Raw genomic sequence first — 23612 nt, 5'->3', positions numbered from 1 at the left:
GAGTGTCCCCAAACCATCTTCCCTTTGTGGCAGGGGTTGCCAGGGCTTGGCACTGATCGCTGTTCCTTTCTGCGGCCTCTTACAGACCTCCAGGCTGCAGCTTCTGGCTCTAGTCTCTTGAGCATGTCTATCTGGCTATTTCACTTGCCTACTGAGGTTTTAGTTTTCATTTCCAAGATCTATAATTACTTTTTGTGTGTTTCTGGGAGCATTAGCATCTTACTTCTTTCTTATTTTAATTACACTTGCTTCATAAGTTTGCTTTACTGACTCTTCACAGAGGTTACCACCTTTTCTTCACTATACTGTTTCCTACATTTTTTCTGAGTCTTAGTTGTGTGTTTATTTCTGTGCTAAGGAGCTCCTATTTGCTTGTTTCTTCTGTTTACCATAAACAGCCTCAAACATTTATGAGAATTAGGGCATGCCAAGGAGAGAGGAGTGTCAATGGCTTGTCATCACAAAGGGCTGGCTCCCCCATGTCCTCCTCCTCCTTAGGTTCCATACTTTCCTTGGCCATTATCAGATGCTTAGCCCAGGTCAGTGGAGTATGGGGAGCATGGTGGGGAGCACTGAGGGAATCAACCACACTCACCACTGCAAACCACTTCCCCTGTTACTCATCTGGACAAATGCCCCAGGTCCCCTTCCGCCCTTTGCAGCCACCATGAAGCTCAGAGTGTCCCCAAACCATTGTCCCTTGGTGGCAGGCCACTCTGCACATTCTAAGCTGGTTTCCTCCATATTTGTTCTCCTGTACGTCCAATGCAGTCTACCTTTTTAATCATCAGGAATTCTGCAACATGTTAATATACTCCACTTTTACGGCTTTATCCTTATTTCTTTTCCAAAACTATCCATTTGAAGCCAGTAGTCCCCAGAGGTGAATAGCCATGCTACCTTCTCTCAGAACAATGCTATGAATACCCACCAACAAAACAATATATGCATTATAAGTTTTATTTATAAGACTGGAACAGACAAGAATATTAGTTTGAGGTTTTTTCCAATTTAAATTAATAAAACAGGGAGAATGACACAGAAGCTGCTATTTACAAAAGACAAGTATGGCTAAAGAAGGTCAGTTTTTATTCTGAAATAGGAATAATGACCTATGCAAAGCGATCATTTTATAAACATTGATCTAAATGTTTGATACTTGTGGACTTTTTTTTCTTAGGGAAAAAAAGATTGACATCAACTCTTTGGCATCATCTTTTAAAATCATTTCTTCTGGGATTGTTATCCATCAGAGTGCTTATATATGTCTAGGATAGATGTCTACGAATGCATTCTGAGGCCAGGAGCAGCGGCTCATGCCTGTAATCCCAGCACTTTGGGAGGCCAAGGTTGGTGGATCACTTGAGGCTAGGAGTTCAAGACTAGCCTGGCCAACATGGCGAAACCCCAACTCTACTAAAAACAAAATTTAAAAAATTAGCCAGGCGTGGTGACACACACCTGTAATCTCAGTTACTTGGGAGGCTGAAGCTGGAGAATCACTTGAACCCAGGAGGCAGAGGTTGCAGTGAGCTGGGATTGCACTCCAGCCTGGGCAGCAAGAGCAAAACTTCGTCTCAAAAAAGAGAATGCATTCTCATGATTAAACTAAACTGTCTACACTTTTCCTTCAAGTTAGGTGCCGCTTCAAACTGTAGAGCCCAGAAACCAGGAGTCTGAGCTGTGCTTCTCGCTCTTTTCAGCTGTGAGAACTTGGACAGGCGCACTCTGCATCTCAACCTTCTCGTCTTTCAAAGGGGAAGAATAATTCCAATCACACAAGAAAGGATTAAACAAGATGAATAAGATGATCACTGCTGAGGCGCCTGGGCAATGGGTGGCCCTCTCACCTGTGGCTTTAAAAACCATCTGTCAGGCTGTGAAGGGTGAGCCCGAGGAAATCTCTCTCCCTGTCTCCTCTCTTCTGTTCCCACCTCCTCTCTAGTCAAATGAGATTCTTCCCCAAGGAACCAAACATCAGTAAGAGAAAACGAGCTACTTCAGGAACTGAAAACTAAACTCTAGTAAATTATAGTCGTACATCTAGTTCTCATCAACTATTTCATCTATCACTTTGGTTGTTTTCATTGTTTGTTTCAAGTAAGTGATGTAGTCCTCTTCCCTTTGTAAGGCAAATTTTAGGTCAACCTCTGTCAGCCTCATTTCCTCCCTTCAAAAAAAAACCCTTTTAGTTTTAAAAAAAGCTTCTTTGCATTTTTGCCCTTTCTAAGAGGTAGGGTATTTACCCCATGTTATTTTACTAGGATCATATTTGCTCTGAAGTAAATCCATTTGTTATTTTATTAAATGTGATGCCTTTGGGCTAGCTTCTGAAACAGCAAACTTATAGGCAATTAAATAATTCGTATTAATACGATCTACTTATTTTTTTCTTGCCTCCAGCCTTTACAGTTAAAATGTTCCTTTGGAATATTGCTGTGTAGGAGGTTACAGGGGAACCTACATGGCTGAAATCCCATCTACTGAAATACTGGCACTGCTACAAAATAACCCAAGATTCCTTAAACTAAGAGAAAAATCAGGTTCGTCCATGGAAGCAAACGAATGGCAGGACAGGGAGCAAATCTTTGTTCTTCGAGAAATGGACTTCAAAACAGCCCAGGGCAAGGGGCTGGCCCAGACCTGGGGAGTCTCAGGTTTTCATCCCCACCCACTGCAGACTCCTCCTCCTGGCTCCCAGGACCACAGCCTCAGGGGCCCATGTGCACTGTGAAGGGCTGCACCGTGGATAGTCCCTGGGGTCCATTCCAGTCAAACACCCCACGATCCAGGCCTCCCTTTGGCCTCAACAGCTCGAGGGCTCTGAGCACTCATCTCTTCCAGAAAGCTCGCCGCTGTCTTCCTCAGATGTGTCGTCCGGTCAGAAGAAAGAGCGGCCGGTCTTCCCTGGCGTTGGCCGTCTGGAACTCGTCGCGCAGCCGGAACTGCCACTCGTCCTCAAGCTCCAGGCGGACGACTGTCTGGCGCAGGGAGCTCCGGTCCTGACAGATGACACACAAGGTCGCACCTGCGTGGACAACGCCAGAGGCGTGGGAAGGGAAAAGGTGAGTTGATCCAGGTGAAAGCGGCTGCCGCGATTCTACTTGCAATGACAAACCAGGGCGCTGCTGGGAAGGGCAGAGGCGTGGCAGGTCAGCCTCTTGCTCTTTCAGGATGATGTACAATCTTAGCAAGACAGGAGTGTGGCTGGGAATGTGGTAGGTTTGCGGGGGAGAAACGCGGTGGCAGAAGGAAAGCTGGGCAGGGAATGAGCTGAGGTGCGGGCGGAAGGAGAGAGGCAGGTTGGGTCGCAAACCAAGCATCCTCAGCCCCAGCCGGTAGCTCATGTACCCCACCCTACCTACCCCACCCCACAGCTTCATCCCCCTCTTCTGCCACCCATGCAGGCCCGAGGCACCCCCCCCCACCCTGTCCCCCTCCCCTGCCCCATCCCACATGCCAGCTGCAGGAATTCTCCTTCCTCTCTACTCCCAGCACACAGCAACACCTCAACCGGGTCTCCCTCCCACTTTCCCTCTCTGCTCCCTCCCCAGCTTTAGATGAAATGTTTCCCAAGGCAGAGACTGCTGTAGAAACCTCTCAATCTTTCCCAAGGCGTTAGATGCTGCTGGTGCTCATTCAGTGCCTGCTAGAGTGGAAGGTCAGGGCCAAGGACCACCAAGGAAAGGGAAGGTCAGCGAGGGATCTGAGCAGGACTGGAAATGCAGACTGGAAATTGTGTTTTCAAGTCAGGCAGAACAAGTGCTTGTCATTCTCAACCAGCTGGCGCATAAAGGAGGAAGACTGGAGCAAAAGTCAAGGTGGTGCAGAACCTCCCAGGACGAGGAAGAAGCCTCCTCCACCAGGAGGAAGAGCATCAGCAATGACTGAGACACTGGTGTGAAGGATTCAGGTTGGAAAAGAACACAAATGACCGACACAGTGGCTCACGCCGTATTCCCAGCACTCTGGGAGGCTGAGGCGGGTGGATCATCTGAGGTTGGGAGTTTGAGACCAGCCTGGCTAACATGGTAAAACCCAGTCTCTACTATAACTAAAAAAAATTAGCTGGGCATGGTGGCAGGCATCTGTAATCCCAGCTACTCGGGAGGCTGAGGCATGAGAATCGCTTGAACCCAGGAGGCAAAGGTTGCAGTGAGCCGAGATGGCACCACTGCACTCCAGCCTGGGCGACAAGAGTGAAACTCCAAAAAGAAAGAAGAAAAGAGAAAAGAAAAGAAAAGAGAGAAAGGATAAAGGAAAGGAAAGGGAATAGGAAAACACAAATATTAAAAAATGTCTGTAATTCATCTAAAGAAAGGGGGACTTGTCTCTACCCAAACATGTACAGGGAAAGAGAGCTTCTGGGGATCCAATCCCAGCTCGCTTGCACTTCCCTGGGTGGTTGAAGCAGTCACTTCCCTCTCTGATCCTCAGTTTACCCAGGGCAAATAAGGACTAGGACCAGAGTCCCCCCCCTCAGGGTACCTGGTGATGACAGACATTGAAGACAAGGTCCAGGGTTAAGAGTACGGAGTTACCTTTCAGAAAATGAAACTTTTTCAAGAAGCTAGCTCCCACGAAAGAGTCACAGAGGTACAGCAGCAGTCCGCTGAACAGCAAGTCGGAGCAGCTGATGTTTAAAGAGTGGGGCCTGGAGCTCACATAGCAAACAGAAATCTGAAAAAGAAATCCAAGAGAAAGCAGTGTTTTCTATGAAATGCTCAGTAACGTTATACCACAGTTTGCATCTAGTAAATACAAACTGCTTGGTTCAGCTCAAAATTTTGGGGGACCAGAGACAATATTTTCATGTCATTTCCAAATGAATATCTGAAAAATCAATTATAGAAGTTTTATCCAGATTTATCTAGTCATGAGTTCATCAGAGAATCAGAATATTTGGGCCAGGCCCGGTGGCTCACACCTGTAATCCCAGCACTTTGGGAGGCCAAGGTGGGCGGATCACCTGAGGTCAGGAGTTTGAGACCAGCTTGGCCAACATGGTGAAACCCCATCTCTACTAAAAATACAAAAATTAGTCAGGTGTGGTGGCACGGGACTGTAATCCCAGTTATTCAGGAGGCTGAGGCAGAGAAACGCTTGAACCCGGGAGGTGGAGGCTGCAGTGAGCCAAGATCGTGCCACTACACTCCAGCCTGGGCAACAAGAACAAAACTCCATCTCAAAAATAATAATAAATGTTTGGGCATCAGAATTTGGTTGGCTTTCTATCTTCTTATGTCTGGGCAAAGCATCTCAGCTCTTTCAGCTGAATGGCAAAAGCTAAAAATTAGGGTCAACCCTGAGACAAAGGAGTTGAGGACTTAGGATTCAGTCCCCAATTCCAGCCCATCAGTTCTAGAGATTTCTCTGACAGGGATTCACAGCACCCCGTCTGAAAGTCACCTGAGATCCCAGGTTAAGGTAGCAGTCGACGGACAGCACGGGGTGGTCACGGTTCTTCAGGGAGAGCGGGAAGAAGCGGTGGCTGTGGTGCTGCAGGAATTTCTCCAGCAGGAGCTGGGCGGGCGCCGCGAGGAACGTGTGCTTGCTGTCCGGGGCGCAGATGTACTGGGCCGGCACGACCGCTGCAGAGTTATCGGACACCTGTGCGGGAAGAAGGGCATCAGGCCACTCCCAACCTCCCTGAGGGGAGAGGACCTTCCCTCGGCTCCTGGGTTGCATGGGGCAGCCCAGGCATGGCACCTCGTGTTGCTCAGGGGAATGAACTCAGAACACATACTTCAGGAATAAACTTCTGTGTTGAGAAATATTAGGTTTTACTAAAGGGAAACATGAAAGAGACTTGTGAAAATGAATCAGCCCAGTCGGTAAGAATTATAGACACTGATCATTCCATGCAAGAAAACAGCTGTCTGGTCTAGAGAAAACAAGAGAACCTGTGGGCCTGGGGACTCAAGTCCCTGGGAGTGGCCAGCTTCCCACCAAAGATCCTGTCCACATCCCACCCAGCCCCGGGCTCTTTCCACCCACAGCGGTATCCTCCCACCTCTTGCTCCATCACCAAAACGTTTACATCTACGTAAATCAGAATCTCGCTGGCTTCCCTGCTATGAGTCCCAGAGGAAAGTCTTTTGCATGGCTGGGAAGGCCTGCCTAATCCACTGCCCCCTCCCCGTCCCCCACACCAACCTCCTCGCTCCTACCCTCCTGCACCTTCACCAGCTGAAGGCATCCTGTCCGTGCCCCTGCCCATGCCACTGCCCCTGCCCATGCCCCCACCCATGCCCATGCCCCTGTCCGTGCCACCGCCCCGCCCATGCCCCTGCACATGTCCCTGCCCCAGCCCCTGCCGCTGCCCCTGCCCATGCCCATGCCCCTGCCCCTGCCTCTGTCCCTGCCATGCCCATCTCCTCCCCTGTCCCTGTCTATGACCTTGCCCCTGCCTCTGCCCCACCCCTACCCCTTCCCTGCCCCTGCCCCACCCCTGCCTCTGTCCCTGCTCCACCCGTACCCCTGCCCCTGCCCGTGCCCCTGCCCGGGCATGTGGCTCCATCTCTTCCTCTAGGTCTCTGCTTCCACATGACTTCCCCGGAGACTCCCACAGGCTCAGGTCTCCCCACCACACACTTCGCCTTTGTGCTGCTTCTCATGATGGTCCTTAACTAGCTATTTGTCTAACATCTGCCCCAGCTGCTGGGCTGTGGACTCCTGAGCATGGGGATTGGGGGCTCAGTAAATATTTAATGAATAAATGAAAACAATGCACTGATTTCAATCACACGAAAGATTATACGATGTGACTAGCTGCCTAATGTGTGACCAACATGCAATCAAACCTAATAGAAAAATCAGACTATGTTCAAATAATAAAGATAAAATATTTAAGAGTTTAAAAATGGCACTGAGGGACATAAAAGAAAAGGTAGTTTTAAAGGCACATCCAGCCCTTTGGTGGAGACATGGTAAAGGTGTCTGTTCTCCTCTGATTAAACAACAAACCTCACACAACTTTAAGATATCAGTGATGGTGGAGGTGGGGGCCTTTTACTTAAAGGTCTTGCTACTTTCCAAGAGAAATGAGGATAGGCCCTGCACTCCCAGAAAAGGTGCAATCCCTGCCTCTGGGGGTCAGGAGATGGACCTGGTGTCCCAGTTCAGACCCAGTGCACCTCAACATAGGTACCTCCACCAAGAGTTTACAGAAATGAGGAGGGATAGAGGCCAGGAAAGTCAGCTGGTGGCATTAGGGCAGGATCAAGACAGACAGAAGTGACGGAGAAAGGGGCTCTGGCCCACAGGACTGGGGAGACCTTCAGGCAGAGACACCCCTGCTGCATTGTTTCCTGGAAGACACGGAGCTATCCAGACTGCTGTGATTTTACACCTGAACTCCCCGGGCCTGCTCAGCTAGAACAGACATAATCATACCAGGTCTCTCCCCACCCTGAGGCTGCCCTGTGGACAGACAGTATGGCTATTGAGCCGGCCTGCAGAGCCATTCAAATAGCTGTGCAGCCAGGTACCATCCCAGGGCCCCAGGAAAGAGGTGGCCTGAGATCTCACCCAGCTGGGGTGGTGAGAACACACAGAAAGGCATGATTGTAGTCTTGCAGCGAGCAGAAGCTTGCAGGATACTGGTTAGTATCAGAGGTAGAAGAGAAACCCCACGGAGCCTGTCACTTCCCAGGGATCAATGCCGATTAGAAACCTTTACTGACCCTACCCGCTGGGTCAGGAAAGCCATTTCCACAGGCTTGAAAGAGACAGCCTCCCCCGATAGCTCCCACCCTGTTTGTATGCCAGGGCCACACAGGCGGTGGCTGCAGAGGCCTGCCCAGCAGCGAGGAGCTCACCTTGGACGTGATGTGGAAGGACCTGTGCCCACCCACCGCGATCTGCTTCTTCATCACGCTGAAGCGGTTGAACCGGCAGAGCAGGAGGCCGGCGCTGTGCACGCGCAGGTTGAAGTCTACATCGTCACACATGAACCTACCCAGGGCCAGAGGAGGGGTGGTCTGAGGGGGTGCAGCTCACACCCTCTGCCACGACCCTCAGCACCCAGAGTGTGGGCCCCATCGTAGGGGGTTATGAAGGTGGAGTGGGCTTCATTCCTGCCTCCAGACATTCCTCTAGGGGGAATAGAAGGCAAAACAAACAAGGAAAACCCCCAGGACAAACAGGGACATCTCTGCACCAGGAAAGGCACTGTGTACCAAAGGCTTAAGCCATACAAAGACCGCCTGTGATGGCCAGATGCCAGAGGCCAAGTGCACGTGAGAAACGTTACCATCACAACCTCATGCATCGGTTAAAAAGAAGGCAACAACGAAAAACCTCCCAGGGTAAAAACAGGAGCCACTTTATTTTTTTTAGACAGTCTTACTCTGTAGCCCAGGTTGGAGTGCAGTGGTATGATCTCAGCTCACTGCAATCTCCACCTCCTGGGTCCCGGTTCAAGTGATTCTCCTGCCTCAGCCTCCTGAGTAGCTGGGATTACAGGCACGTGCCACCATGCCCAGCTAATTTTTGTATTTTTAGTAGAGACAGGGTTTCACCATGTGGGCCAGGCTGGTATCGAACTCCTGACCTCATGATCCACCTGCCTCAGCCTCTCAAAGTGCTGAGATTACAGACGTGAGCCACTGCGCCCAGCCCATGAGCCACTTTTTAAAGCTAAGGAGAGTAGGGATCAGAGGTGGCCAGCCTGTCTGCACCGCAAAGATGAAACGCAGGAGAATCCAGGTTCCCAGAGGGCCAGTCAGTCTGGCTCCAAAGCCGACACCATTCCAGGGGCTATTGCAGGCTGTGGCCCACTGCTCAGCATAGAGAGGCACTCCATGAACACTGAGCAATTGAATCCTCTAGAGATGTGACTAGGTATGTACAGAAACCTTTGGAAATTATAATTTCCTTCAGCGCTAAAGATCCTAAACAGCCATGTATTTGGAGAAGGAACCACAAAGGCAAGAAAAACACCAGTCCAATTTAACTCCCTAAATAAAGCATCCTGAGAATTGCTGAATGAAGCTCAATGATCTGCGAATACTCAAAATTATTCAGCACTAAAAAAACTGGGACAACTGAGAGCAGGGCCAGGCCAGTGCTCACAGCCAGGACCCCTGGTGCGGCCTGAGGCTGTCCTCACTCAGGGCTCTGCCCCCCCACACAGGTCGCCACCTCCTCTGCCCCGGGCACAGGAGCTCACCGGTTCTGGTTGTACTGCACGTTCTGGGTCAGGTCCACATTGAGAATAATGAAGTCGTGCACGTGGCAGCGGGCGAAGGGCTCCCGTACCTCGCTGGCCCGGGTCTTGCTGGACCACTTCCGCAGCCCCAGCAGGGCATAGTGCGTGATGTTCGGGGATGCCTCAATGTGCTGCATGATGTGCTTCAAAGACACGTTCCTTTCTGACCAGGAGAACTCCCTGCTCGAAGGAGGGAGAGTGCGTCCAGAGGCCGGCACTCGAGCAGCAGGAAAGCCCTTGGGACCAGGCGGCGTGGCACCAGCTCTCAGACTGCCAAGAACACCGGGACGGGCTGGGTGCCCCACACAGTCCCCCTGCCTGAGGGCCAGGCACCCTGCTGGGTGCTCCCCACAGGCTCTCATTTCTTCTATGTGCTGAACACAGGTGTAGACCATGATTTAGTCAATTCTCACAACAAACCCATCGTAGGCGAGGAAACCAGAACCCAAACGATTTAGCCATTTGCCTGAAGTCATACAGCAAATAAAAATAAAGCCAGGAGTCAGCAGGCAGGCTACTGAGGAGGGGTGGGGCTAGAGGCAGCAGGGAGTGTGTTTCTGGGGGCAGTAACCCCCTTCTTGAGATCCCTTTCTCGATCTCAGAGTTGGTTAAATGAATGTGCTCAGTTTGGGAAAATTCCTGTATATGTATTACACTTTCCTTTTTGTCTATATATTATACTAAATAGATGCCGTGTTTTTCTACATTATACTTCAATAACAATTTTTTAAAACTAAAAGCAAGCCAGGATTGGCACGTTTACCATGCGGCTCTGGCAACCACAACCACCCCTTCTAATATGAGAGGCCCTCTGGCCTTCCAGGGGTGGGGAGCGTTCCCCATACAAAGAGGGCACACCAGCTCATCATCATTCACAGGGGAACAGGCGGTGGTGCTCTTGGCCACCTCACCTGCTTCTCTCCCCGGCACAGTCGACATCCACCACATTCCACATCACGCAGGAGTCATCAGAGATCACGATGAAAGGCCAGATGTCCTGCGGCTTGATCCCCAGCTCCTCCTGCCGGTTCCGCTCAAGCTCCAGGTTGTGGTAGGACAGCTCCTTGATGAGGAAATGGGCGGCTCCTGCAGAGGGCAAAGTAAATAGACTCAGGGCTGTCCTGCACCCACACCCACACCGGACAGACCCCATGCACATTCTGCCGTCAAGGCCACTCCGACAAACCAGCTCCAACCTTCCTGATGTCATCACCTGTCACAAATCACGGGCCATGGACTAGGGAGAGAAAACTACAGGGAAGAAAACACCCTCTCCAAGCGAAACACACATTTGCTTTCTTATGCTTTCTTCTCTAACCATTAAAAATATCAATTTGGCTGGGCACAGTGGCTCACGCCTGTAATCCCAGCACATTAGGGGGCCGGAGGCAGCAGATCACCTGAGGTCAGGAGTTCAAGACCATCATGACCAACATTGTATAAGATGTAAAAAGTGCTTCTCATTTTTCTTCTTCTAAACCCAGGAAAAGAACAACTTTATTCTTCCTTCTCCTGCTTCCTACAGCACAGGGTTCCCTGCTTCCCCAGCCCAGCTTCAGGCTAGCATACTTCCTATTAAACTTAATTCATTTTGGTTGTAACCGTGAGAAGCACCCACGGTCTGGCCCAGTACCCTCCATGCACCCCTGTATAAAAGAGCCACTCCGGCCGGGAGTGGTGGCTCACACCTTAATCCCAGCACTTGGGAGGCTGAGGCAGGCAGATCACGAAGTCAGGAGACCAAGGCCATCCTGGCTAACGTGGTGAAACCCTGTCTCTATAAAAATACAAAAATTGGGCCGGGCGTGGTGGCTCATGCCTGTAATCCCAGCACCTTGAGAGGCCGAGGAGGGTGAATCACAAGGTCAAGAGATCGAGACCATCCTGGTCAACATGGTGAAACCCCATCTCTACTAAAAATACAAAAAATTAGCTGGGCTTGGTGGCGCGTGCCTGTAATCCCAGCTACTCAGGAGGTTGAGGCAGGAGAATTGCCTGAACCCAGGAGGCAGAGGTTGCAATGAGCCGAGACCGCGCCATTGCACTCCAGCCTCGGTAACAAGAGCGAAACTCCATCTCAAAAAAAAAAAAAATTAGCTGGGCTTGGTGGCGCGTGCCTGTAATCCCAGCTACTTGGGAGGCTGAGGTGGGAGAATCGCTTGAACCCGTGAGGCAGAGGTTGCAGTGAGCCGAGATCGTGCCATTGCACTCCAGCCTGGGTGACAGAGCGCAACTCCATCTCAAAAAAAGAGAAAATATCAATTAAATGGATAACCAAATACTGAAGGCGGGGGTGGGGAAGACTGCATAAAAAAGTCAAAAAAAAAAAAAAAGTCAAACAAAATCAAAATAGCTTTAAAAGTCCAAAGGTAAAAGGCTTCACGTCACATGTTTAACTTTCGTCTCTAGAATACTCTCTCTAGCATTCATTCACAGGCGTTTGACTGAGTAGATGACGTCAAAGGACACCCACCAACTCCAGCGCTGTTGAAGATGCTGGGGAGCACCAGCATGATGTGGTTGGGCCAGTACTTCTTATAAATCGCCATCTCGTACTCCTTGACGACCAGCACGTGCAAATGGCTGGCACCATCCATTGCATGGTACAGATTAAAGAGCCCGTGTTCGTGACGGCCAGTGGTTGGAGTGAATGTCGGACTTTTTATATATTCATGGCTCTGCAAAATACAGGTATCATGAGGTAGACTGTAAACATGATCGCAATTATTCCCTTGACACGTGACTTTGCAGCATCTTCCATCAAAGAATGATGACCCTTTTCATACTCCTGGAATTTTCAGCGTTGCAATTTGCTTTCACCAGTAAAAGGATGAAAAAAACGACCTTGTGTCAATCCTGGGCATAGCCTCAAGAGGACTTACACATTCTGCTCCCTCTTAGAGCTCTCCCATGCACATGCCCGGGTTAGCCTGCTGGATGATGAGACCACATGGAGCAGAGTTCAACAGCCCAGCTGAGGCCACTTGACACCAGCCAGCTCCCAGACAAGCTGCCGGCTCATGATCCACACGAGTGAGTACAACGGAGCCCAGAAAACCATCCATCTGAACCAAGCCCTAACTGCTAGCCCACAGATCCCAAAGCTAATGCTTATTTGGGAATGGTTTGTTAGGCAATAGCAACTAACTGGCATACAGCAGTTTGCCAAATTCATTACCCTCTCATATTAGAATCTAATATTGTGCCCAGAGTACACATTATTCGTGTATGTCTTTAATTTTCTATACACTATGAACACACAACACCCCCCTCCCAATCACTGCCCCGTAGAGCTTAGCTACCCACTTGGGTTGTTTTTTATGTAAATAACTGTTTTCTTCAACTCCTTCCTTAATAATAAGTTCATGTGGCAGAGCTAGGCCATCTGCTCCCTCTAAATTCCTCAAAGCACCTGCCACAGCACTGTGCATGCAGCTGGTGCTCATGGCCAGCTCCACCAGGAAGGCTGGAAGGTGAGGAGAGTGGTAGAGAAATCCCAGCTCTCCTATTTCACCCATAGAATTTCACCGCAACTCCCAACCCCAGCCCATGGGGTAGGAGGTACCTTACAATGAAGGCCTTTGGGGTACATTACATATATCTTCATTGCTTAATAACAGGCTGCTGGGTCTGAAAGGCCAGGTGCAAGTCCACAGGTGCCTGGCGCTCTGGAGAAGGAAAAGCAGCCTTTCCACATGGCCTGCATTGAGTGGGGCTGGCTAAAGAGCAGCCAGCTGACTCTGAGATGACCAGGTGGGCACCGTCGGTTAAACCAACAGCTCTACAAGGAGCATCTCGACAAGAATGGTCAGAGACAACGGAGTATTCCAAAGAATCTCATTAAAAGATAAAGGAAATGTGCCCTTTAGAGAGATGCACTGAAATATCTACATCCAGAAATATCTCTAGACAGATGACATGATTTGAGGTCTGGGATTTACTTCCAAACAGGAAGGGAGAAGAGGAGAGAGAGACAGACGAGACAAGGCTGGCCATGAGTTAGCAACTGCTGGAGTTGGTAATGGGCCCTAAGGGGCCGCTGTACTGTTCCATCTGCCTAAACCTACACTGAATGTTACCCACAAGAGCATTCAGGAAAAGAGGGGGCGGGTGAAATCTACCCAGCTCCTGTTATTTTCCAGGCATGGAGCTAGTACCTTTCATCAGTTATTCCAAATAGTTCCCACCACAAGCTTTTGCAAGCTATTACTATCCGGCATTTCAATGAGGAAACCAAGGCTCAGAGATACTAAGTGGTGTGTTCAAATAACTCAACTAGTAAGTGGTGGAGCAACACTGAGGCTTGAACCGGGTGACTCCAGAGCCCGTGTGCACCACCAGCCTCTCCATGCTCAGTCACTGTATCGGTGTCTGCACTCCCTCATCAAGCAGCTCAGTCTCCAGGCCCCAGCTCAGTCCCCGTTTGAAGCCACTTGGATCTGCCCCACTGGGTCTCTGAGCAGTACCTTGTCTGTCACGAGGGGCAGTCGCATGCTCTCCAGCTGGCCTCCAGGTTGGCTGAAGACAAAGTGGTGCTCCTTGGACTTGGGGATGATGAAGTGCAGCTGGATCTCCTCTCCTAGCATGGAGTAAGAGAAGGCAAAGGCGTGCAGGGTGGACTCATACAGCTGGGGTGTGGGGGGAAAGGACAGAGCTTGCCGTCAGAGTCCGGCCTGCTTCCCAGAAGACCCCAGGCCCACTCTGCTGTGACAACATGCAGCTCACGATCACCTCTGCCCTACAGCACAAGAAACCCACAGGGGGGCTCCAGTGCCAGGTGCAGACACCCAGGGCTGGTGATGGGGCAAGCACACCCGAAGGCCTGCTCCTGTCCTCAGTCCGAATGGGGCCTCACCCAGCTGTGCCACACAGGTGCCAAGCTTTCTGGTCCCCCTGGCTTTGAGCCAGAATCCTGTTCTGGGTCACCAACTACAGCATTCATGCCACAGAGCCCATTTTTAATTCTAATAAATGTATTTTTCCATCATGGTTATGTGCCAGCACATATTAACACGAGCTGCATACACTTGGACACTTCCAGAACACTGCTCACCAGCAATGTTCTGTCCTGTGTGCTGTGATGCACAACCCTACAAAGCAGTACTGTCATCATCCCCATCTTACAGATGTGGAAACTGACATTTCGACACCTTGGGCTCACTCCTGTCCCCAAGTCTGGCTGTGACCTTAGTCACCTCCTCCAGCCTCCACTTCCCTGAAGCCCCACACGCCGCATCTATGCATGTGCTGCTCTCGGGTGTGACCTCCAGCCCAGCTTTGCCCTTATCCTCTTAGGCTCCCCCACCCCAATTCCAGCCTGTGGCCCTCCCTACTGACACCGCCTCCTAGCATGTGCTATGCATTCCGGGGTCTGCAGGGGAGGAGGCGGACCAGCACACACTGCCTTAATCTCTGCCACGGTTCTACTAGAGCCACAAAGCACCTTCTTTGGGAGCAGAGATGAGGGAGAAAGAGGTTTTGTTGTGGTGGGGGAGGCGGTTAAGGAGGACACAACTGAGGCAGTTTCATTAATAAGGTCAAGGGGCCTTGGGAGGCAAAGGAAAAGAAAACAGAACAAGCAGGTGCACAGCCACATGGAGATGGCACCCCACCAGCTGGTCTTGGACCCCCTCACCATCCCAGGCACACTCTTCCTTCCACTGTGGCCCTCAGACCTGCCCACCCCTGAGAACACAGGCCAGGCGCAGCCAGCCCGGCCGGCCAGAGCACAGGCTGCCTCTCCTCCACCTCTCACTCTGGTGTCTGTTGATGCAGCCCCAGGGCCTGATGCCACCACTCATTCCTGACACTTACGGGGTGACTGGGGGCTGACAGTCATCATCAACTCCAGCCTGCACTTCCCTGTTCCCCACATTTCAAAATCCAGAACGTGTTTTCACATGTTTTCGTTTGCCTTGGAAGTAAAACTACATGTCCAAGAAACAAAACATTAGAAGAGTTTATCTGGAACGAACGGGATTACTGATTATTTTAACCCTTAAAAAACTGTTCCATGTTCTTTCTTTCATCTACAGTACAATTGCATACTCAAACAGTTAGTGCTACGGCCCTGACAGCCAAGTTCAAGGTCAGGCAGACGGGCTGTTTCTTCATTCCATGTGGTTCGGGGGAAAAAAAGACGGGCTGCTTCCCTTTGCAAAAGGGATGGAAAGAGAGGCCAGTGCTCTGGCCTCAGGCCTTTCTGGAAGCAGCCCAGGACATCAGCTACCCTACAGGCCTCTGCCCCCCAGCCAGGCATCTCACTAGCTCCCACCCACTCTGGCTGCCTCCCTCTGCCCCTCTCTCCCTTGCTTGGGTCTGAAATGAAAGGAAATATTCAAGGTAAAATTCTCTCCCCTGTTTATAAATAACCAGCCTCACAAGCCTTCCAGACACCTCCACGGGGCTGAGAGACCAGTCTAAATGCAGCCCTGCCCACACTGGGCTCCACCTGGATTTCCTGCTGAGAGTCCTTGTCCCTCCCCACAGTGCTCACCAGGTATTTTGTGGTCTGGCCTCTGCCTGCCCTTATAGCTTCCTGGCCAAGTGTACCTACCCCGAAGTCTAGGTTCCAGAAATACCCAAACCATGTCTCTTCCCATCCCCTGGAAACCCCACCTCCCCTCTTCCACACACACTGTCCCTCTCCCTTTATCTTATGAATTCTTGGTCCCTTGGCAAATTCTTATTTATTCTTCCAAATCTGCTCTCTTCCACTCCCCACCCAAACAGGATCCTCATTTATAAAACAGAGACAATGAGATTTTAGTGTGAAGTAAATAGGACACTAGACAGGACCGTTCACATGTGGTACACCTTGAGTGGCTTGCAGGTCTAGCTTCAGGTGACCAGCCAGGGCCTGAGGCAGCCAGAGCCCTGGGTCAGGATCCTTATCCATTCCTATGTGTCCAGGATAAATATTTTCTATTGCATAAAATGTTGGGAGAAGCTGATATATAAAAAGTGCCTAGGCACATTGCTGGCATGCAGTAGGTGCTCAATAAATGCAAATTCCTCCCCTTATCAATGGATTTCTGTGCCTCAACTGTAGTACTCTTTTTTTGCCTGCTTCACATCGTTATGTTTTGCTTACGTGCAAATCTCCCTCCTAGACTGAGTGTGGAGAACGGGGACAGAGTCGATTCAGCCCTGCCCTCCCAGTGCCTGGTACAGAATAAGCACCCAGTGAGCATCTGCTGCACGGGACTAACTTCTGAAATTGATGAAACCTAAAGATGACAACCACCTCCACAGTCGGGTAACTTGGCCACTGATAAACACACAACCCCAGAAGCACTGTAGTTCTCTAGTTCCGGCAATAATTTCACAGACAATTGAAGGGAAGTGAGGATGCAAGTAGATCAGGAGGCTAGGGCTTCTAGAACTCTCCATCTCCCACTCTGAAATGATGGCATGAGCCAAGGTGAAATGCCTGGCAGGGAGCTGCTGGGGCCTACCTGGTAGCGGGGGTGGAAGCCCATGTACTGGTGGCACTGCTCGCAGTGGTGGTATGTGTTGTAGGCTGCGTACTTGGACAGTCTCATCCGTGCCGTCTGACGCCGCACGAAAAAGTCCTCTGGCTTCCGGGACATCCCTATGTCTGCACCAAAATCCCCAGCATTAAAAACCAGCAGGGAGCAAGGCAAATACTATCCCCTGCCGGCTCAGAAACCAAAATGCTCAAAATGAGCAGACAACAGGATTCTGTGTGGTTAGTGAGGACTGCCTCACCTCCCCAGGCCCTGACGTGACAGCTGGTCAAAGGAGACAACAAAGGACAACAAAGTGTCAGTGCGATGAACTAATAAAAGCAGTGTCCATATGTCTTACTGTGTACCCAAAAACATTTCATCAGCACCTATGTAAGGATCTACTACACAACAATTTAAATTGATTGCCAACTTAACATGCCAGCACTGAATGCAGATGAACTGCCCCTTGTTTTCCTTTTTTTTTTTTTTTTTCTGTTTCTTAGAGACAGGGTCTTGCTCTGTCACCCAGGCTGGAGTACAGTGGCAGGATCTCAGCTCACTGCAATCTCCACTTCCCAGGTTCAAGTGATTCTCCTGCCTCCCGAGTAGCTGGGGATTACAGGTGCCTGCCACTACACCTGGGTAATTTTTGCATTTTTTTTTAGTAGAGATAGGGTTTTGCTATGTTGGCCAGGCTGGCCTCGAACTCCTGACCTCATGTGATCCGCCCATCTCAGTGTCCCAAAGTGCTGGGATTACAGGTGTGAGCCACCATGCCCGGCCCCCCTTGTTTTTCAAATGACCTGGCAGATTTTAACACTCAGCCTTCATTAGAAACTGGCCTACAAGAAGGATCCTCTCGGAGGATAAATAAGTTAAACTTAGCTGACTATAACCTTTTATCTCTTTAACTCTTTTGTAATAACACTTAACCACATTGTACAACTGAACAAAAATGTTTGCTTTCTTGATATCCTTATTCTACGGGCTTAATATTTTAAATGCAAGAGATCTATTCCGACAGCAAGGAAGATAAAGTTGTTGGTTTAAAATGGAGACTGGTGGGTCGTTGATATGGTTTGTCTGCGTCACCACCCAAATCTATCTTGAGTTGTAGCTCCCCTAATTCCCACGTGTTGTGGGAGGGACCTGGTGGGAGATAACGGAATCGTGGGGGTGGTTTCCCCAGTACTGTTCTTGTGGCAGTGGTTTTATAAGGGGTTTCCCCTTTCACTTGGTTCACACTCTCTCCTGCCTGCCACCATGTAAGACATGTCTTTCACCTTCCGCCATGACTGTGAGGCCTCCCCAGCCACGTGGAACTGTGAGTCCCTTAACCCTCTTTTTCTTTATAAATTACCCAATCTCAGGTATGTCTTTATCAGCAGCACAAAAACGAACTAATACAGTCGTTTCCTTTCTCATGGCATTTACCAAACTTTTCCAGTCTAAGTTTATAATCGCACTGGCCCCGGCACACTGCAGGTCACAACGCCATGGATGCTGGGGACCCCTAAGGGGGAGGGAAAGATCAAGACACTGAGGGAGGAGAGCGAGCACGTGTACTCATTTCAACAATTCCAAATTAATAAGTAAACATACACCGTCTTTTATTTTCTATTAACCAGAACCTTCGGAATATTCTGATGGTGAAAAATCAGCAAGGGTGCTGTCATCGTCACTTAGCACTTCCTGAGCAACACCTCTTCGATTCGCGGGTTTCGCATTCCTCCCTTCCTTTCACAGGGAGGTGGGGACTTCAGTTCTGTACTAGGTATTGCTGGTTAATTCATCACCACCTGATTTCCTGCCTAATAAAATCCAGCTCATCCCTTTAAGAGGCTGTGCCCGTGCGCTTCGGAAGGTGAAACAAGAGATTCGAAGTCTGACCTTCACTCTTAATACTCTGATGGTGCGAACAAATCAGGCTGGCATCTTCATACTTTGGGTCGTGAATGATGTAGTCAAAGGACAACTTCTTGAACAGCTCCAGGTCTGGCCAGGGGTCACTGAGCTGGAGATAATGCCAGTCGGATTTTTCTCTGAGGTCTACAAGGTTGGTAGAAACACAGATGTGACGAAATAGGAGGTGAAAATGATTTACGGTCACGCGTCGCTCAACAACACAGAACACATTCTGAGAAATGCGACGTCAGGTGATTTTGTCATTGTGCAAACATCCTAGACACAGACCTACAGGGCACAGCCTGCGACACACTAGGATATGTGGTGTAGCCTACTGGCCCGAGGCTATTGTTGGCTTCCCTGGGCCACAATAGAAGAAGAATTGTCTTGGGCCACACATAAAATACACTGACACTAACGATAGCTATTGAGCTTAAAAAAAAAAAATCACACACAAATCTCGTAATGTTTTCAGAAAGTTTACAAATTTATGGTGGGCCACATTCAAAGCTGTCCTGGGCCACATGTAGCCTGTGGGTTAGACAAGCTTGTCACATAGCACATTACTGTACTGAATACTGCAGGTAATTGTAACACAATGTGAAGAATTTGTGTATCTGGGCCAGGCACCGTGGTTCATGCCTGTAATCCCAGCATTTTGGAAGGCCGAGGTGGGTGGATCACCTAGGGTCAGGAGTTCAATCAGTCTGGCCAACATGGCGAAACGCTGTCTCTACTAAAAATATTACAATTAGCCAGGCATGGTGGCGGGTGCCTGTAATCCCAGCTATTCGGGAGGCTGAGGCGGGAGAATCACTTGAACCCAAGAGGCAAAGGTTTCAGTGACCTGAGATCACACCATTGCACTCCAGCCTGGGCAACAAGAGCAAAACTCAATCTAAAAAAAAAAAAAAAAAAGAATGTGTGTATCTAAACATAGAAAAGGCATGGGGAAAATATGGTATAAAAAACTGAAAACGGTGCACTGTTCAGGGCAGCCACCACGCATGGAGCTTGCGGGACTGGCAGTCGTTCTGGGTGAGTCCGTGAGTAAGCAATGAGCTAATGGGAAGGCCTAGGACATGACCGTGCACTACTGTAGACTTTAAAACACTCTTCTCTTAGGCTACCCTCAACTTATAAAAGATAGTTTTCTTTCTTCAATAATAAGTTAACCTTAGCTTACTGTAACTTTTTTACTTTATAACCTTAACTTTGACTCTTTTGTAATAACACTTTGCTTAAAACAAACACAATGTACAACTGAACAAAAAATGTTTTTTCTTGAGATCCTTACTCTATGAGCTTAATATTTTAATTTTTCTACTTTTATTTTTAAAATTTTATTTTATTTCTTGAGACAGAGTCTCACTCTGTCACCCAGGCTGGAGTGGAGTGGCACCATCTTGGCTCACTGCAACCTCCACCGCCCAGGTTCAAAGGACTCTTGCCTCAGGCTCTGGAGTAGCTGAAATTACAGGTGCATGCCACCACATGTGGCTAATTTTTGTATTTTTAGTAGAGACAGGATTTCACCAGGTTTGTCAGTATGGTCTCAAACTCCTGACCTCAAGTGATCCACCTGCCTTGGCCTCCCAAAGTGCTGGGATTACAGGTGTGAGCCACTGTGTCCGGCCTTTTAAAACTTTTTGTTAAAAACGAAGACAGACACACACAGACACACACTCTCGCCCAGGCTTTACAGGGTCAGGATCATCAATATCACTGTTTTCCACTTCTGCATCTTGTCCCACTAGAAGGTCTTTAGGGGCAGTAAAACTCACGGAGCTGTCATCTCCTGTGATAACAATGCCTTCTTCTGAAATGTCTCCTGAAGGACCTGCCTGAGGATGCTCTACAGTGAACTGTTTTTTGGTAAGTAGAAGGAGAATACTATAATAAAACTATGGTAAATACATAAACCAGTAACCGTTGTTTATAATTATCAAGTGCTATGTGCTGTATATAACTATGTGCTAGGCTTTTTATACTGCTGGCAGTGCAGTAGGTTTACACCAGAATCGCAATGAACCCTTGAGTAATGCCTGTTACTGCAGCACCATGATGACTACGACATCACTAGGTGATGGGAGTTTTTCAGTTCCCCTAGAATCTCCTGGGCCCCCGTCACAGATGCCGTCTGTTGACCAAAACCTTACTATGTGGCACATGACTACATTTTAAATGTGCACAAGAATGAGGCTTGGAGTGGAATTGTTACTGAGTCTGTGGGTTGCTGGGAAACCCCATTGTAACTGCAAGGCTCTTGACATATATTGTTTTCAGGATTGTTCTAACGAGGCGAGAATGGGTATTCAGAGCTATCTCCATCCACAGGAACAGCCTTGTTCTCTGTTTGCTGTAAGAATGGGTTTGCTGTCCTGTCCCTAAGTCTGACTTCCACTCCGGCCAGTCCTGACCCAGCGGACCTCAGCCCTGGGCTTCACCCCAGCACCAACCCCCAAGGCGACCACACTGGTGGCCAATGCCAGCAGAACCTGCATAGCTTCCCTTCTTTCCTCTATCTAAATGCCCCCAGCCAACATGGCTCAGCTTCTGTCGCTCCGCCTATAGAAAGCCTCTCGAGTGCTCCAGCCCTGGGGCTTCTCCCTTCTGATGCCAACAACACTCATGGCCCAAACCACATTTTTCCATTTGCCATGCCGTATCTCACATGGCGATCACTGTAGTCTATGGTGCTTACTAAATGCCTGTAAGCTAAAAGGTAGAAAAATCCAGTCGGCCCAACGCAAATGATAAAACGTGCTGATTGTATTAAATACATGTCCTACTATATTACACACATGGGCAGAGTGCCTGTCCCAGGACAGAAGCCAGGAGAGAAATGCCTGTTGAGTATTTAATAGGTCTTGGCCAGATGCGGTGGCTCACACGTGTCACCTCAGAACTTTGGGAGGCTGAGGCAGGCGGTTCACTTGAAGTCAGGAGTTCGAGACCAGCCTGGCCAACATGGTGAAACCTGTCTATACTAAAATACAAAAATTAGCCGGGCGTGGTGGTGCATGGCTATAACCCCAGCTACTTCAGAGGCTGAGGCAACAGAATCACTTGAACCTGGGAGGTGGAGGTGGCAGAGAGCTGAGATGGCACTACTGTACTCCAGCCTGGGTGACAGAGCTAGACTCTGTCTTAAAAAAAAAAGGGGGGGTGTTGTCTTGGTGATCTGTGTGTCAATCCCCATAAAACCCTATAAAACAGAAATTATCCCTATTCAACAAACGAGCACACTGAGGCGACAAGAGAGTATTTAAGAGAGTGGGCTTTAACACTGAACAATCAGGGATCAAATCCTGTCTTTATCATTGATATGTCCAAGAAAGTAAGGAGACAAATTCCACAGGGCTGCAGATTTCATCTGCAATGTGGTTCCAAACTGTGGGAAACCCTTGGAAAACCCAGAGCCAGGCTGGAGAGCCTCTTCTTTCCCAGGAGGGAAGGCCAAGGGCTGGACGGGCTTCCTTGGCTCCAAATTTTCTCAAAGTCAAAATCAAAGCACAGCCGACAGCGTCTCACCAAGTGCCCTTCAGACACTGGCGCAGCTGGTTGGCAACCTCTCCACAACACAAACAGGATTTGTCTGACAAGCTCTCTCTCTCCCAGCGCAGCAAGTTCATTGACCAGACCAAGTTTATGAGCCACTGGGAGGAGGGATGAGGAGGAAACAGAGGAGGTATTTTATATGGGCACAAAAGGGGTGCTCAAAAAGAGGCTGACCTCAATCAAAATAAACTCTGTTCTGGAAACGAGAACAGGATTTCCCCCACATTTCACGTATTTCTATTTTGCCCCAAGACACTGACCTCCCTGCTCAGCTGCCTGAGTGAGAAACGTCCCCGAGAGGTAAGTCTGCTTTGCAGAGGCAGCCGTCAAATCTAGTTCCATCCAGCCCTACCGCCACCCACTGGGTTCCCAAGCATGTGTTTTATCAGGAGAATGGAACCTCTATCTCACACTGGCCTAGGAAATTCACATGGTAATTCATGCAAAATATCTAGCTCAGAGCTCCACATGTGGAAGGTACTCAGTAAACACTTTAGTATTCGTAACTGTATCCCTACAGCAAAGGCCTGAAACTGAGAAAAATGATGACAAGAAAAAGATAAATCGCACCCCCTACACGGCCCTTAGGATGAGTCTGATCATGAATCTGAGAATTCCATCTAGAAAGTGCAAGATAAAATTAAAGTCACTTGAGAAAGTGATGAAGGTGATTCCAAGCCCACATAACCCCGATTGGATAACTCACTGATATTGATCTCCTCCTCATCATAGACGTCCACTTCTGTGAGCCGAACAAGCATCCTGGACAGGACACTGAGGAACTGCAGGTAGGCACCTGTCTTCCCGATCTGTAAAGGTATGGGAGTCAGAGCCCACAGTGAAGACACCCCATCCACGTGCCAGGCACCAGCTGAGCACCTTGGCATGCCTCCTGCCATCTACCTCACTTAAAGATCCTGTCTTTAAAATGAGAGCCCCACGGATGCAAAGACATTTGAAGGGAACAAGTGTGGCAGGTGGACAAATGGACTCCCCCGAGCATGAGGCTTTCCTGCTTAAATATTGTCGCAAATGCATCTCTAGATTGTAACTAGCCACATTTTTAAGCTGTTAGAAATAGCACTTTATCACAACCTGAAGAAAGCCTGCTTCAAAAACATAATATACTATAAAACATAATGTCTTATGAGTCTTGCAAATTGCTTAATATGTCTGTACAGGACAGCAACATTTGTTGATTAAGACATAAAAAAAAGTGCTTCTCATTTTTCTCCTAAATCCAGGAAAAGAACAACTTTCTTCTTCCTTCTCTTGCTTCCTGTAGTACGGAGTTCCCTGATTCCCCAGCCCAGCTTCAGGCTAGCATACCGCCTATTAATTCTAGTTCGTTTTGGTTACAACTGATTAAGAAGCACTCACGGTCTGGCCCAGGACCCTCCCTGCACCCCTGTATAAAAGAGCCACTCCAGCCAGGAGCGGTGGCTCAAGCCTATAATCACAGC

General features: G+C 49.1%; 1 protein-coding gene and 1 long non-coding RNA gene across 9 annotated transcripts in view; one reads left to right on the top strand and one right to left on the bottom strand.

Annotated features, from left to right (window-relative positions):
• The first annotated feature begins 951 nt into the window (after positions 1-951).
• Positions 952-23612, top strand: LOC108302304. The gene is made up of 3 exons (XR_001824288.2): positions 952-1322; positions 2869-2870; positions 23580-23612. It is a non-coding gene; the product is annotated as an uncharacterized LOC108302304 (long non-coding RNA).
• GREB1 (growth regulating estrogen receptor binding 1) overlaps positions 2098-23612 on the bottom strand; it is a 161679-nt gene continuing 140164 nt past the window's right edge. For 7 of the 8 annotated variants that reach the window (XM_037737348.1, XM_017525861.2, XM_017525887.2 and 4 more), the window contains 11 exons: positions 22856-22958; positions 18574-18732; positions 16669-16811; positions 13678-13839; positions 11685-11889; positions 10123-10297; positions 9173-9391; positions 7821-7956; positions 5410-5610; positions 4542-4680; positions 2098-3028 (listed from right to left, as the gene is read on the bottom strand). In XM_037737348.1, coding sequence (XP_037593276.1) covers positions 2865-3028; positions 4542-4680; positions 5410-5610; positions 7821-7956; positions 9173-9391; positions 10123-10297; positions 11685-11889; positions 13678-13839; positions 16669-16811; positions 18574-18732; positions 22856-22958 — 1806 coding nt within the window. In that variant the 3' untranslated portion in view covers positions 2098-2864. Of the gene's footprint in view, positions 3029-4541; positions 4681-5409; positions 5611-7820; positions 7957-9172; positions 9392-10122; positions 10298-11684; positions 11890-13677; positions 13840-16668; positions 16812-18573; positions 18733-22855; positions 22959-23612 lie in introns of those variants that run through there. The other variant, XM_037737358.1, reaches the window with a different exon arrangement.

The sequence above is a fragment of the Cebus imitator genome, unplaced genomic scaffold (genome assembly GCF_001604975.1).
Source record: "Cebus imitator isolate Cc_AM_T3 unplaced genomic scaffold, Cebus_imitator-1.0 Scaffold1, whole genome shotgun sequence".
Lineage (NCBI taxonomy): Eukaryota > Metazoa > Chordata > Mammalia > Primates > Cebidae > Cebus > Cebus imitator.
This window is presented reverse-complemented; position numbering and strand designations above follow the sequence as displayed.